This window comes from Geotrypetes seraphini, chromosome 13, assembly GCF_902459505.1.
Source record: "Geotrypetes seraphini chromosome 13, aGeoSer1.1, whole genome shotgun sequence".
Classification (NCBI taxonomy): Eukaryota; Metazoa; Chordata; class Amphibia; order Gymnophiona; family Dermophiidae; genus Geotrypetes; species Geotrypetes seraphini.
This window is the reverse complement of record NC_047096.1, coordinates 33,866,705-33,881,116: the sequence shown is the minus strand read 5'-3', so window position 1 is coordinate 33,881,116 and position 14,412 is coordinate 33,866,705. Positions and strand designations below refer to the sequence as shown.

Genomic DNA, 14,412 nt, shown 5'->3' with positions numbered 1-14,412 from the left:
ATTAATAGGTATTAATTGACAATTATCAGTGCCAAGAAGGCTTGTTAAACAATTGTGCATGCAAATTGGCTTTGCACACTGATTTGCACCTATAACTTAAAAGCACCATATACAGAATTTGAGGTTAATAATAATAAAAAAGAATGTGTAATTGAACAGTAAAAGTGAAATATATAAAATAACAGAATTTTCATTACAAAACAACTTCTAAATAGTTAATGGGGATCCCCTTAATTCAGAAACAGAACATATCAAGAAATAGCAAGAAATAGGAAAAGACAAAAAACATGATAAGGATGATGTTCTGCTTGTGAATATAAAATAAGTTACACTATTTAAAGATTAGATAACCTGTTTATTATTCTTACAAACTGTAGAACATTCTAGATGTATTCCATTTATTTATAAAGAAAAAGTCGGCACTTGTTCATTTGGAAAGGATTGAAAAGGTAACAGCAATCAAAGCTGGTTGAAGGGGTGCCTGCAGAGGGCAATCATGGTGGGGGGAGGGGAGAGTAAGTAGAGACAGACTGAGTTCCAGCTCAATGCTCTAGTTTTTGAATGCAGACCTAGCAAAATATCCCTTGCTATTATTTTATAACACCTTTGTGTATCACTCATACAGGGAGCTCATGGCAACAATATGAAACAGATGGAGGGTCCCATATTTTAAATCAATGGCTGTTACCCACCCATAGTGCAGGCAAAGAAACCATCTTAATGTATTCATTTTGCTCTTTTTGGCTAAGAGATGCTCCCAGAAATCAGGAGGGGGTGATCTTATCACATCAAAAATTACAAGTGTTTTGTTTCAAGCAAAAAATTGTACAGAATAAAAGCAATTACCAACCTTTGTTGATAGATTTTCCAGGAGTAATTAATTGTCAGAATTATTAATGTACTTTTGCTCTGATTATTGGTGCAAATCCCATGGGCAAAAAAAAAAAAAAAGTCCATAGTGTGTGCCTCCTTTACCCTTACACACAACAGCCTACCGCAGAATGACCTGCAAGTGCTTTGGTAGCTTCACCCTAAGCTGAAGCTGAAACTCTGCTGCTTGCTTACTAGACAGAGCTTTGTCACAAGACTGATAGGTCATTCTATAACAGAGGCCGCGGCGACTGGTCTCTGGCTGCTGGAAGCTATCAAGCAACTGAATGGATGTCACCATTTCTTTACACACGTCTCTGACAACGGTGTGAAACTCTACTTCATCAAATGACATCTCCTCCCTGACCCAGAAACTGATATCATGGATATAGGATGGTGGGTGAATAGAAAAGTTGTGACAGTGCTTTAATTCTCCATGGCTGAACTGATTAATGAAACGTTCATCAAATGTCCATAATAATCGCCAGTCAGACATACCCAAAATGATCATTGTTAACAGATCTAAATTGAAAGTCAGCATTAAGAGGTCAAGTTTGCTGGAAAGATACCCATCTGGAGCTTCAGCAAAGGCACCCACACGCAAATTGTTTCCATCACCCACATCAATGTGCATGAAATAAAGTCCTTTACTGGGGTGGTGTTGAAAAGATATGGAACAAGACTGACGAGACTGCCCTTGTTTCTCTGGTTCCTTATGTGAAGAGCTCAATATGTCCTTGAAATAAGGTGCCATAAGAGAGACCACAGCATTTTTAAAAGCCTCCATAAGCAGCTGAGCAGGATTACCATGCTTATCTTTAGTCAACCCATAAAGTATAAGGCTCTCATGAAAAGCTGGCATTGAATAAGGAGAAATCAAACATTTTCTGAAAACAGGGCCACTGAGAGCATAGAGAGTCCCAGGGAAAAAGTCTGACCTTTGTGAAATTTCTCGGCAGCAAACTGTAAGAGAGGGCCGGAGATAATATTTGCTTGCATATTGCTCCTGTGCCCAGCAGCCCTTCTCCGAGACCTCACAGGAAAGAAGCTCAGAACATAAGGCTGGAACATGAAAAGCTTCCACTGTTTCAGTATCTCCAGGATTTACCCTGGAGGTTCCATCACTGCTGGGAATAATCCAAAACAGAGCTACTGTAGTGACATCGGAAGCCCAGGAGAGGACTGCAGAGGAGCTGATATCATGTAGAAGGGAACAGGCATTCTCCAGTCTTTGTAGTGGAAACCTCTTGCCCATTTCTGCCATGAGCCTCTCATTGACCAGTCTTACTGGGTGGGGAGCATCTGTAGCTAGAAAAGCCCTGCTCAAGTAAAAAAAGAGAAAGTATTTCAGGACTTTAACTGGTCAGTTAAGTTTCTATGTATGAGATTATTTTAAACCACTGTGACTTGTAAAACCAAACCAAGAACATTTTATTTCTCCAAGCTCTAGTATTTTATGAATTTATACAAAGAAAGCTCCTACACTTATAAACTAGAGACCTGATCCAGAAAGTCACAAGGGAGGTGTCATTTTCAGCATTTTTATTTTTATTTTTTTAATAAATCCACAGCTACTAATAAAATCCCCCTCTACTGCTAAAGTATTCCTATTTTCTGTCTATGAGATAAAACCCTTGTATTGAGTCTATACTCAGTTTATGGCCTGGTGTTCAAGAGGGTGTATGTGCATAAACAGATCAGTTTTTCATGATATCCCTACTGAGTGAGAGAGATCTGCATGTAATGGATGAAGTATTAAGGTTGTCCAGAAAATCCTAAAGTTGGAAAAACTGGAAACTGAAGTTTTTCCCATTAATTTATGCTTGATCAGAAAATAATAATAAAAAAATTTTAAGTCCATCCTAAGGTCCCTCAAAGCCACTGTTACATAACGCTCCATTTTTCTTAAAATTTGCTATTATTTTTTGCTTAATGGAACAAATTTCTTGGAATTATAGCTATAACCTTTATGTTTTCATACTCGCCAATGATACATTGATAAAAAAGACTTGAGTCTGTTTTATTTAAAAACAACAATAAATCAGTACAGAAATAACACTAGAGTCTCCAATATGCTTTTAACAAGTAGGGTCGGATTCCTTATAACTCCACTAATACAGTGTTACAACCCCCAAAAAATAGGAAGACATTCTCCTGTCATAAAATAATGACACAAAAGACATTTTAGGCAACAAAAAACAAAATCTAGCAGTATTGTACTAAATGAATCTTCAACATCTGCACTCTTTTGTGGAAAATAAAAGAAATTTAACATATTTTGCTAATAATTAAACATGTACACATTGGTGTACGTGTCTACCAATGGCATTCCAAATACTTGTTGCAAGGAGTTGAGCAGCATTGAAGGCTTTATCCTATCTCAAGGCATTGAGGCAGATTCTCTATATGGCACAAATATCAGCAGCCGCTGATCTCGTGTCAAATCACATGACAGTGCTGTATAGAGAATCCAGGCCTGAATGCTTGAGTGTTTGGAACAGTGTTGGTATACGAGTATGTTAAAGGACTATAATCCTCAACCCAAATCATGATTTTCATGTGAACATAAGAATAGCTGTACTGGGTCAGACCAATGGTCCATCTAGCCCAGTATCCCTTTTTCATAGAGGCCAATCCAAATCACAAGGACCTGGCAAAAACCCAAATAGTAGCAGCATTCCATGCTACTGATCCAGGGCAAGCAGTGACTTCCACCATGTCTGTTTCAACAGCAGACTGTGGACTTATCCTCTAGGAACTTGCCCAAACCTTTTTTAAAACCAAACTACATTAACTGCAACGTGTTCCAGAGCTTAACTATTCTCCGAGTGGAAAAAAAAAAAAATTCCTCCTATTGGTTTTAAAAGTATTACTCTGTAACTTCATCGAGTGTCCCCCTAATCTGTAAATCTTGATGCTGTAAAAAAAACAAACAACAAAACGATCCACTTGTACCCATTCTACACCATTCAGGATTTTGTAGACTCCAACCTTTCCTTCCGTAAACATCCTGTATTCCAGTTGAGACATAAAAGGAATGAGATTCTAATAGAGCCTCTTATTCCTTTTATGTCTCAACTGGAATACAGGATTGTTTTGTCTAGTAGAAACAGCAGAAAATTAAAGCACATTGTGATGTCAAGCATTTGTAAAGCTGCCCTGCCATAGCTCAGTACCTATAACCTTGTCAAATTTATGTAACCAAGAAAAAAAAATAAAGGAGACATCTTGAAATGTTCACACACAGCTCCTTGTTGAGAAACAGACACTGGGAAATTTTTCTCTCTTTCTAAAAATGTGTGTGTGGGTGCAGTTGTGTTTATGCCCAATTTACTCAAACTAAAAACATTATTGGTTCCTATGCAGAATTTCAATTTTGTCCTTTAAGATTTATTCAGTCATGGGTTAGGAATATAGAGGCAGACATCTAAGTGACATTATGAACACTGGCATGCACCATTTACAGCTTCAGATCTCTGAAATTAATTTGGTCACTAAACATAAGATTTTTATTTCATCTGGGGGAAAAAAAGACAGCTATTCTACCAAGTGCTATACTTGTTGGCCAGTTCTACCATACTGATACAGATGGCTAAACAATAATATTTCTGGGTTTTTCGTTCTTTCTACCTGCATCCATAACTTATCTGCCATCATTTCTTATTTATTGTCAGAGAGACACAGCAGAGTGGAGAATGCAACAAAGCCTTTAGTCATTAGGTCAGGCACTGCATCTGGTAGTATTCAAATCCAAGCTAAAAGCCCACTTTTTCAATGCTGCCTTCAACTCCTAATTCTCATTCACTATAAAATTACCTATGTCTATCCTATCATTCTCTCTGCAAGAAACTCCCCAACCCCAATATGTCCTGTCTGTCTGTCCAATTAGATTGTAAGCTCTTCTGAGCAGGGGCCATCTACTGCATGTTGATTGTACACAATGCTGCGTAAGCTTTTCAGCGCTTTAGAAATGATAAATAGTAGTAGTAATAGTAGGTGCTATATTTATTAGTTGGGTAAACAACTCTCACCTGTTCATTTTATCTGCTAATACCGCTGGAACCTGAAAACATACCCAATCGTCATCTAATTTTGTTTGGACGTCCAAAAGCCCGAGACACTGGAAAGGTAGGCTCTTTGTAAAAACATGGGTCAAGGCACCTTCCACATGAAAGGGCTTCTCCTGGCTCCTACCAAAATCAGTTGGAAAGTACAGAGGTCACCTTCCTTTAAACAAACTTGTAGTTATATAATATACAGTTTACCGTGACACAGATGTTAGTGCAGCCTTGATTAGCAAGCAGGGCAAGTACCAAAGTCTGTTATATTCAAAGTATCATGCCTATTATATCACCACCCTCTCTTCATGTTCCCTGCCTCCATCTGAGTTTGGACATTTTGGGAAAGACGTCCAAAAGTCCAGTAGAGAAAACGTTCATTTTAAAAACTGCAAGACATCTTTTTTGTTGGAAAATAAAATTATCTAGACGTTTGGGCCCTTAGTACATCTATTTTTTTTGGCCAATTTCAAATATAAAATGTCCACATAAAAAACAAAGAAAAGCAGGGGGTTTTTTAACGTCCAAAGCAGCCAGCATTCTTAGCAAACTGTTCACAGACAGCTAAGCATTCCTGAGTACAGCAAAGGGGCACTCTAAGGATTACCGCAGTGAATGTCATATTAAAAGTACCAGCTACAGATGTCACTATAACTTGCTTATATTGTATGGTGAGCCCTCCATAACCCACCCAAAACTTACTGTACCCACCTGTACACCACAATAGCCCTTATGCTAAAAGGTGTCATATTTATGTAGGTACAGTATGCTTTGGAGGGTTCACCAAGGATTACATTCACTGCAGTAATCCTTAAGAGTGCCCCTCTGTTCTGCTGTGCCAATGTATGTAAGCCATGTGAATGTCATACAGGCTGGATAGTAATGTTTTTTTTTTTTTTACATCTTTGGGTGGTAGAAGGGGGTTGGTGACCACAGGGGGTGGGGTCATGCCTTAATCCCTCCAGTGGTCATCTGGTTAGTTTGGGCACCTTTTTAGCATTTAGATGTTTTAAAAACAGGTTTAGCTTCAAACACTTAAAAAAAAAAAAAAAGCCCTGGGCGTTTATTTAAAGCAGTGGTTCCCAAACCTGTCCTGGGGGACCCCCAGCCAGTCAGGTTTTCAAGATATCCCTAATGAATATGCATGAGAGAGATTTGCATACCTGTCACTTCCATTATATGCAAATCTCTCTCATGCATATTCATTAGGGATATCTTGAAAACCTGACTGGCTGGGGGTCCCCCAGGACAGGTTTGGGAACCACTGGTTTAAAGGTTTGATTATCCCTATAGGGCAGGGGTAGGCAATTCCAGTCCTCAAGAGCTGGAGCCAGATCAGGTTTTCAGGATCTCCACCATGAATATGTATGAGATGCAAATCTGTCTCATGCATATTTATTGTGGATATCCTGAAAACCTGACCTGGCTCCGGCTCTCGAGGACTGGAATTGCTTACCCCTGCTATAGGGCATCCAAGTCCTAATCCCATCCCCTTTTAGACACACTGGAGACAAAACAATTAGAAAGACGTGTTGAAAGTCCATTTTGAGAATGTCGTCTTCGATGTTTTGACTAGTAAGACATGCTGTCTTTTGGACGTCTATCTCTTTTGAAAATGAGCCCCAAAGTGTCTGACTGCTACTCTTCCCATTAAAGTGCTGTTTCAATGGAGTCAACCTAAAAGTCAATTTCATGACTTTTAGCCTCTGTTGAACCCTACAAGGAAATAGCTCTTGGACTGCAAGTATCATAACAAAGCCCTGGCAGGGCAGAAGTACAGAACTTTAAAATTAAAGGTTTATGAATGTCTTAGTGGCAATGATATAAGAAAAAATTGGATTCCATTCTTGGGCCAGAAGCTGCAGATGCAGCATTCACACCCCTAGGGGTAGGGTATCTTAGCCAGTGCTTCACGGTAGTTAGACTTAAGAGTGCACATGTACCAAGATCCAGAGTGCATTATGGTCTATAGTCCCTGGTTAAATACTGTTGCAAAGCTTGGTGGAGGGAGGAGGGTGCAGAGGAAAATCCTGCCAGGTCGTAATGAATGGAAGTTAATGGAATTATACCCCCAGCAGAAGTCTGTTCGGATTGAGACAAAAGCTGAAAAGAAATCAGAGGAAACCCTTGGGGGAGGAAAGGAGGAGAAATATAAAGACAGTAATTCTGACGTGTTAATTTTCAACCAAAATCTGTAATCAGTTGCCTGTATCCGGTGCACTTATATCCATGGAAGTCCTTGGAGCAGAAGGGCTGCACCGCACTCAGAATAAATCCTGCCCCAGCTGCCATATCCACCACTTGCCAACTGTTGTGCCAGTCTCTCATTGGCTGATCAGCAGCAGTCCCACCCTGCCCCTTGCAGAGTGTCACATGAATGTCTCCTCCTTCTGCAAGAACCTCTGCAGCACTGAAAAGAGAAAGTAGCATAATCAACACTGTCCCTTGGTACATACAAACATACATACAAACAGAAGAATCAAGCACTTAAGAATGCATACAAACACTGAGCCAATCTGTGTTTTCATGTCACCAGTTGTCTTTGTAAGTTTATTTTAATCATTGAATGATTATTTTAAGAAATTATGATTCTAGCATTATAGATTAATATCCTTCATTTAGATTTCTATCAATCCAATGTTTCAACATGGAGTGTTTTATTTCAGTTGAACTTATAAACCACCTTCCAAAAATCTATTTGCAGAATGCTCATAATAGATAAAATATAATTGTCATAATTAGTGGCATAGTAAGGGGGGGACAGTCCACCCCACCCCTTCTCCGCGCCCTCCCCCACTGCCACATGTGCGTGCCGCTTCCCTTCCCCCATACTTTTAACATTCCTGGCACAAGCAGCAACCTCCAACCTGCTGTTGCACCAGCATTGGGTCTTCCTCAGACGTCACTTCCTGGGCCCGTGCCTAGAAAGTAACAGAGGAAGAGCCAAAGCTGGTGCGACTTGCATCAAGAACATTACAGAGGTGCGGGGGAAAGGGAAGCGGCACACCGGGCGCCTCTCTCCCTCGCTACGCCACTGGTCATAATGATGAATACCAAAATCCATCAAATTGAAACCATCAATGTTTTATGGGCTTGCAATCTAGTTTTGTTTTTATACAAAACTTATCACTGAACATATACAGTATGGAATTAAAAAAAAAAAAAGGCATAATAAACACTCAAAGTTCAAAAGTCTATTTTTCAAATTAACTTACACCTACTAAAAAAAGTCTAAATTTTGTGCACTTAGCCATGGATAAAAATAGCTGGAAATAAAAACTATTTTAAATATGATTTGTTGAAAAGCTGACTTAAGCAGCCAAGTCTTTCTCAAAATCCTTTAAGCCTTAAAGCAGAGGTGTCCAATCTTTTGGCTTCCCTGGGCCACATTGGCCGAAAAAAATGTTTCAGGGGACGCGAAATGCTGCAGCAAGACAGAGGAGGGAGCCGGCAAGACAGTAAACACCCGGGGGCAGCAGCGGAAAACACTGCATCGACCAGGGCCGCACAAAATACTTCATGGGGCCGCAGGTTGGACACCCCTGCCTTAAAAGATGTATGCATCACTAACATGATTTAAAGTATCTGGGCACGCTAAATATTTTAGGGGTCCTTTTACTAAGCTGCAGTAAGAATTGGCCTTAGTACACCCATACATGGGTCTTTCCCATGCGCCAAGACCATTTTTACCGCAGCTGTAAAAAAAAAAGCGCCTTTTATTTCTATTTTCATTAATTGCAGTGCACTAAGTGTATAAACATTTTTTTAAAAGTTATCACATAAACACTTCCCATCACCTGTCTAGTTGGCAGTAGGGACTCCACATTTACTGTGAACCTAAACAGGACTAGATTTTGTAAATAGCACCCCTTCCTTCCCCCCCCCCCCAAAAAAAAAGGCACTTAAGCCCGGATTCTGGATTCTGTAAACGGCACCTAAATTGGCCAATGCCTAAAAAAAAGGTCAATCACACTTAGGCGCCGTTAACAGAATCGTGGCCAGTAAGATGGTTTTTAAGGCCTACATTTCCGGCATCTAGGTTTTTGAGAGAATCACACCTACCAATACCAAAGGTCATCTCAAGCCCTAACCACACCTACTTTGACCTTAGGCACAACTAGACACCATGCTAAAGGCACCTCCTAGTGCCTACTTTTTTTTAAATGAGATTTTATTTGGTTTTTAACGGTGCAGTCAATTACTGTGCCAATTAAAGCAATTAAGTTAGGCATCAGTAGGCACCTAACTTACAATGCCGTTTACAGATTATAGGGCAAATTCTATAAGAAGCGCCCAAAAGTTGGCACTGTTCTGCGCAATTCAAGTAAAATTGGGTGCTGTTTAATGAATCACGTTGAGTGGCACCTATTATGGAGGCGCCCAATAAATAGGCCAGCTCTAGGCACAACTAAAAGTTAGGCGCCTATATGAGCGCTTAAGCACGCTTAAGAGCAGCAATCCTGTAAGAAGGCGCCTAACACATAGCCATACCCATACCTAACATGCAGAGCACCTATTTTTTTTTGAAGGCCGCCTTGTTGCAGAATCGTGCTTTCTTTTTTTCGATCCATTAGATACACTTTTTTTCCCCAAAAAAGTGGGTGGAAATAAGGGTGCGTCTAATGGAGCAAATATGAAAAGCGACCCCCCCCCCCCGGTTAACTTATTTTAATATTGGCACCGTCCCTTCCTTGCCGGCCCTCTTCCTCTTCCCCACCCCCCGCGTACCTTTTTTTTTAACTTCTGGCATCTCACTCACCGAGAGCGGCACACAAGGGTTACTGGCTGCCTGGTCCCCGCTGCTTTCGCAGAGAACGGCAGGCGCGGCTGCCTCCTTTTCTGTTCTCTGGCGGCATAGCTTCCTGCGAGACCATGCAAGCAGCCTGATGCACCGCGATGCTGCCAGAGAACAGAAGAGGAGGCAGCAACATCTGCCATTCTCTGTGGAAGCCGTGGGAACCAGACAGCCAGCAATCCTTGTGCACCGCTCTCAGCGAGTGAGGTGCCAGAAGTAAATTAAAAAAAGGTATGCGGGTGGGGGGAGAAGAGGAAGAGGCTGCCTGCCTGGGGAGTGAGGAGTGAGAGGCTGGGGCCTGCTTGTTGCCTGCCTGGGGGGTAATGAGGGAGGATGGAGAGGCCGGGGTCTGCCTGCTGCCTGCTTGGGGGGAAGAGGCCTGCCTCCATACCTACCCGCCTGCCTGCCCTGTCCCGGCCTACCACTAGATCACCAGATGGGGGACAGGGTGCAGAGCTTGGCAAGGAGGGTGGGGCTGGGTGCAGAGCCTGACAGGGAGAGTTTGGTTCAGAATTTATTTTTTTTTCTTGTTTTCCTCCTCTAAATTTAGGGTGCATCTTATGGTCAGGTGCGTCTAATGGAGCGAAAAATACGGTAAGTTTCAATTATTGCTGATTAAAAAGCTTCATTGAGCTTTTTAATCAATTTAGATAGGTGCCTATCTAGTTGGGCACCTCCAAAATAGGTACCTAACATTAGGCGCCGGTTACAGAATTTGGGCCTAGGTGCCTTAATGCTATTCTATAATGGGTACTCATAAAGATGAGCGCCCATTATAGAATAGCTCCGAGTGACAATTTTGGCACCAGGATTTACGCCTGCTGAAACCAGTGTCCAATTTGGGTCACCCTCAATATTCTATAACACTGTACCCCAAATTTAAGAATGCTCTGATCTGCCCATGCATCTTCCATGGCCATGCCCCCTTTGGGGTTGCACGCTATGGGATTTGGGCATACATTATAAAATAGCGTGCAGTAAAATGTGAATTCAAATTTAAATTGGTGCCAATTAGTACCCAATTATTGGCACTTACTGGCTCATTCGCCAATTTAGTTGGGCACACATCTTGGATGGGCATCATATATTCAATCTGTGGGTTAGTGCACGGTAACGTAGATGCACTAACTGGTTAGCGTAGGCATGTCCACTCTCCACTCCGACACGTCCCCTCAAAAATGTATGAGAAAAAAAGTAGTTACCATGCAGTTAGCATGTGCACATGCCCAAACTAAGTGCACCATATATTAGGATGTTTTTAGAAACATAGAAACTTGAAGGCAGATAAAGGCTAAGTGGCCCATCCAGTCTGCCCATCCACAGTAGCCACTATCTCTTCCTCTCTCTAAGAGATCCCACATGCCTAACTCAGGCTTCCTTGAAATCAGTCTCTGTCTCCACCACCTCTACCGGGAGATTGTTCACGCATCTACCGCCCTTTCTGCCGTATAGCACAGCTCAGTAAAAGGACTTCTTAGTGTTTGTAAAATTGACTATAGGTGCATAAACCTTCCAATTAATTCACACGCAAAATTCTAACTTGTATAAAATGAATGCTATATAAACCAATGTGTGAAATGAACCAAATATATACTCAAAGACACAGTAAAATTTGGAAATCGTTCTGAAAATAAATTGAAATACTTTTGGTTATGCAGATCCCTAGACTTTGTTGCTTGCATATGAGAGTATTGTTTGGCAAATAAGTTTTCAAAGAGGAACCTGTTTTTTCTAAAACAGGAATGCCTGACAAAAGATAACCAGCAGTTCCTCTTTTCTAAGTACTAGATTTACTAAGAGGTGCTATCGCTTTACCATGTATTAACACATGTATAAAAAGGGACCAACAGTAAAAAACAATTAGGCCTATTTACTAATAATGCTCATTAATGTTTTAATGCACTTTAGTAGTATTAGGGCTAGATGTACTAATCATTTCTATAGCGCTGCTAAACATAAGTGCTATACATTAAAATATTCATGAGACAGTGCCTTCTCAGTAGAGCTTACAATCTAAACAAAGAGACAACAGAACAAGTAGGAGGTTAAAGAGTTTCTCAGACATTGTTACTTTAAATAAACTAAACGCAGCCTCAACTACTACTACTATTTATTATTTCTATAGCGTTGAAAAGGCGTACGTTGAAAAGGTGGACTTTTACTCTGGATTGAATACTGCCCTAAGTTTTGTCCTTCCTAAATTTGCAGCAAGTTTGAATTTTGCTTCAAGGAGAAACAGTTGTACTAAAGCCTCACCTGCCTGGCTACCTTAAACCAGTGGTTCCCAACCCTGTCCTGGAGGAACACCAGGCCAATTGGGTTTTCAGGCTAGCCCTAATGAATATGCATGAAGCAAATTTGCATGCCTATCACTTCCATCATATGCAAATCTCTCTCATGCATATTCATTAGGGCTAGCCTGAAAACCCGATTGGCCTGGTGTTCCTCCAGGACAGGGTTGGGAATCACTGCCTTAAACTACAGGTGATGTGTTTGCATGGTATCATGCACATTTTCATCCCTGCATTAGAATACAGGAAATACTGTGCATGAACAGAAAACAGCAAGTACTAAAACAAAAATGGCCAGAATGGAAAAAATAAACTAACAGAATTTTCTCCCTGCATATGCCTAGTTTGCCCACCTGCAGAAAAACTTGGCCAGTAGTTCTCGGTTCTTTTTCACGCCAGCCTTCCTCCCACAGTGTGGGAAATTGAAGATCACACGATCAAACCGTTTGCTCACAGGCGCAAAGAACTCTTTCAGTTTTGTGCAGTCTACCTGGAAGTGGATGTCGGCCCCTGAGAAATACACGTAACAAGATATACATGAGCGTAGCCTGCCTGTTCTGATGATCTTAAGGCTCGAGGTGCATCGACTGCCAGTGCTTCAGCATTTCAAAAATCCCTCCATAACTTTGTCTCCTCATTGATTTCTGGATGACTGAAGTAGCCACTGCAGACACAATTTCAATTTGCTTCCAAATTCACATATTCTTACAAATCTATGGGATCCTTTTAGTACATTCTGCTAGATGTTGCAGTTACCATGGTTTAGTGCAGAAAATTAATGTGTAGCAGCTGAAAATCTAACATGGTGCTCAGCATTTTCCACTGCGGGTTGGGAATTAACATTTTCCTTAGCACAGTTAGCATGGAGGTGTGCCTTTTATAGAATTTCCCTCTAAGTAAGGCACCTAACTTAATTAGTATATTGGCTTCAATTATGAGCTTTAATAAGCTCATAATAATTGGGGGGGAAAAATTAATTGGGTGATAGGCAGCTATCTTATGGCGCCTAACTCCAAAGTAGGTGTGTTTAGGGCAGTGTTTTTCAACCTTTTTTGGGCAAAGGCACACTTGTTTCATGAAAAAAATCATGAGGCACACCACCATTAGAAAATGTTAAAAAATTTAACTCTGTGCCTATATTGACTATATATAAAGTAATTCTCTTGAATAGGAATCAAATAAACACAAAGAAAGTATTTTATAATTACTTTATTATGAAATATTAAGTAAACAGAATAGTGAAAAATTATAAAATACTTTATTCAGTGCGAAACCTGGGCCTGTTTGGCTGAACACAAAGCTGATATTCTAGCTGGAATCAAAGAAAGACACACACGTAGCTCTTCGTCAACAGCTCTCAGTCTCTCTCTGTATTTGGTTTTTATAGCATACAAAAATAGACAAATATACCCTCCATCCTTTTTATTAAACCACAATAGCAATTTTTAGCGCAGGGAGCTGCGCTGAAAGCCCAGCGCTGCTTTTGACGCTCATAGGCTCCCTGCGCTAAAAACCACTATTGCGGTTTAGTAAAAGGTGACCATATTGTAAAATATAGACAGCAGATATAAATTCAGAACTGTGCATAGTAAGTGAAGGGAAGTTTTCATCTCTGGGAATTTACCCAGTTAACTATTAAGTTATTTGGGCAAATTCCTTTGAAAACTGTGGTAATACTGCCTCCACTTTGCTAAATTTAAAATAAAATCATTTTTCCTACCTTGTCTGGTGATTTCTGGTTGCACTTTCTTCTTCTGACTGTGCATCCAATCTTTCTTCCCTTCTATCAGCCTGTATGCTTTCCCTCCTCCACACCTCATTCCCTCCCCCAACTTTTTCTTCCTCTCTTCCTGACCTTTCTTTCTTTTTTTCTGTTTCTCTTCTTTCCTTCTGTTTCCCTGCCTGCCCCCTTTCTTTCTTTCTCCCTGCCGTTCCCCAAGCCACTGCCGCTGCCATCGGGGAACAGGACCCACCAATGGATAACAGGCCCCAAAGCCGACGCATGCTCTCCCTGACGTCAATTCTGCAATCGGAGAGGAAGTTCCGCCCAGCCAGGCAGCGATTGGCTGGCCCGAACTTCCTCTCCGACTGCAGAATTGACGTTGGGGAGAAGAAGACTTATCGGCTCGATAGATTAGATCGCCAAGACAAAGTGAGTCCTGGGTGATCGACTCACTTTGCCTTGGCGAGCTACTGGCGCCCCTGCCTCGGGCCCTCTGTCAGCTCCGGGCCCCTGAATGCAGGACTGGTAGTACTGCCCTGATGGCGGCCCTGCGGCACACCAGGCAACATCTCGCGGCACACTAGTGTGCCGCGGAACAGCGGTTGAAAAACACTGGTTTAGGGATGGAGGACTTGGGCGCAATTCTCTGAAGTACTTAGGCGCCTATAATGTAGG

The 14,412-nt window shown here is 41.2% G+C and overlaps 1 protein-coding gene across 3 annotated transcripts in view; it reads right to left on the bottom strand.

The window, feature by feature from the left end:
* FDXACB1 (ferredoxin-fold anticodon binding domain containing 1) overlaps positions 1-14,412 on the bottom strand; it is a 25,780-nt gene continuing 11,368 nt past the window's right edge. Inside the window, exons 1-5 of one of the 3 annotated variants that reach the window (XM_033919121.1) lie at positions 12,368-12,491; positions 10,760-10,894; positions 7,135-7,338; positions 4,902-5,060; positions 1-2,189 (exon numbers count right to left, since the gene is read on the bottom strand). In XM_033919121.1, the coding sequence (XP_033775012.1) occupies positions 992-2,189; positions 4,902-5,060; positions 7,135-7,338; positions 10,760-10,791 (1,593 nt within the window). In that variant the 5' untranslated portion in view covers positions 10,792-10,894; positions 12,368-12,491 and the 3' untranslated portion in view covers positions 1-991. Of the gene's footprint in view, positions 2,190-4,901; positions 5,061-7,134; positions 7,339-10,759; positions 10,895-12,367; positions 12,525-14,412 lie in introns of those variants that run through there. The other 2 variants (XM_033919120.1, XM_033919119.1) reach the window with 2 other exon arrangements.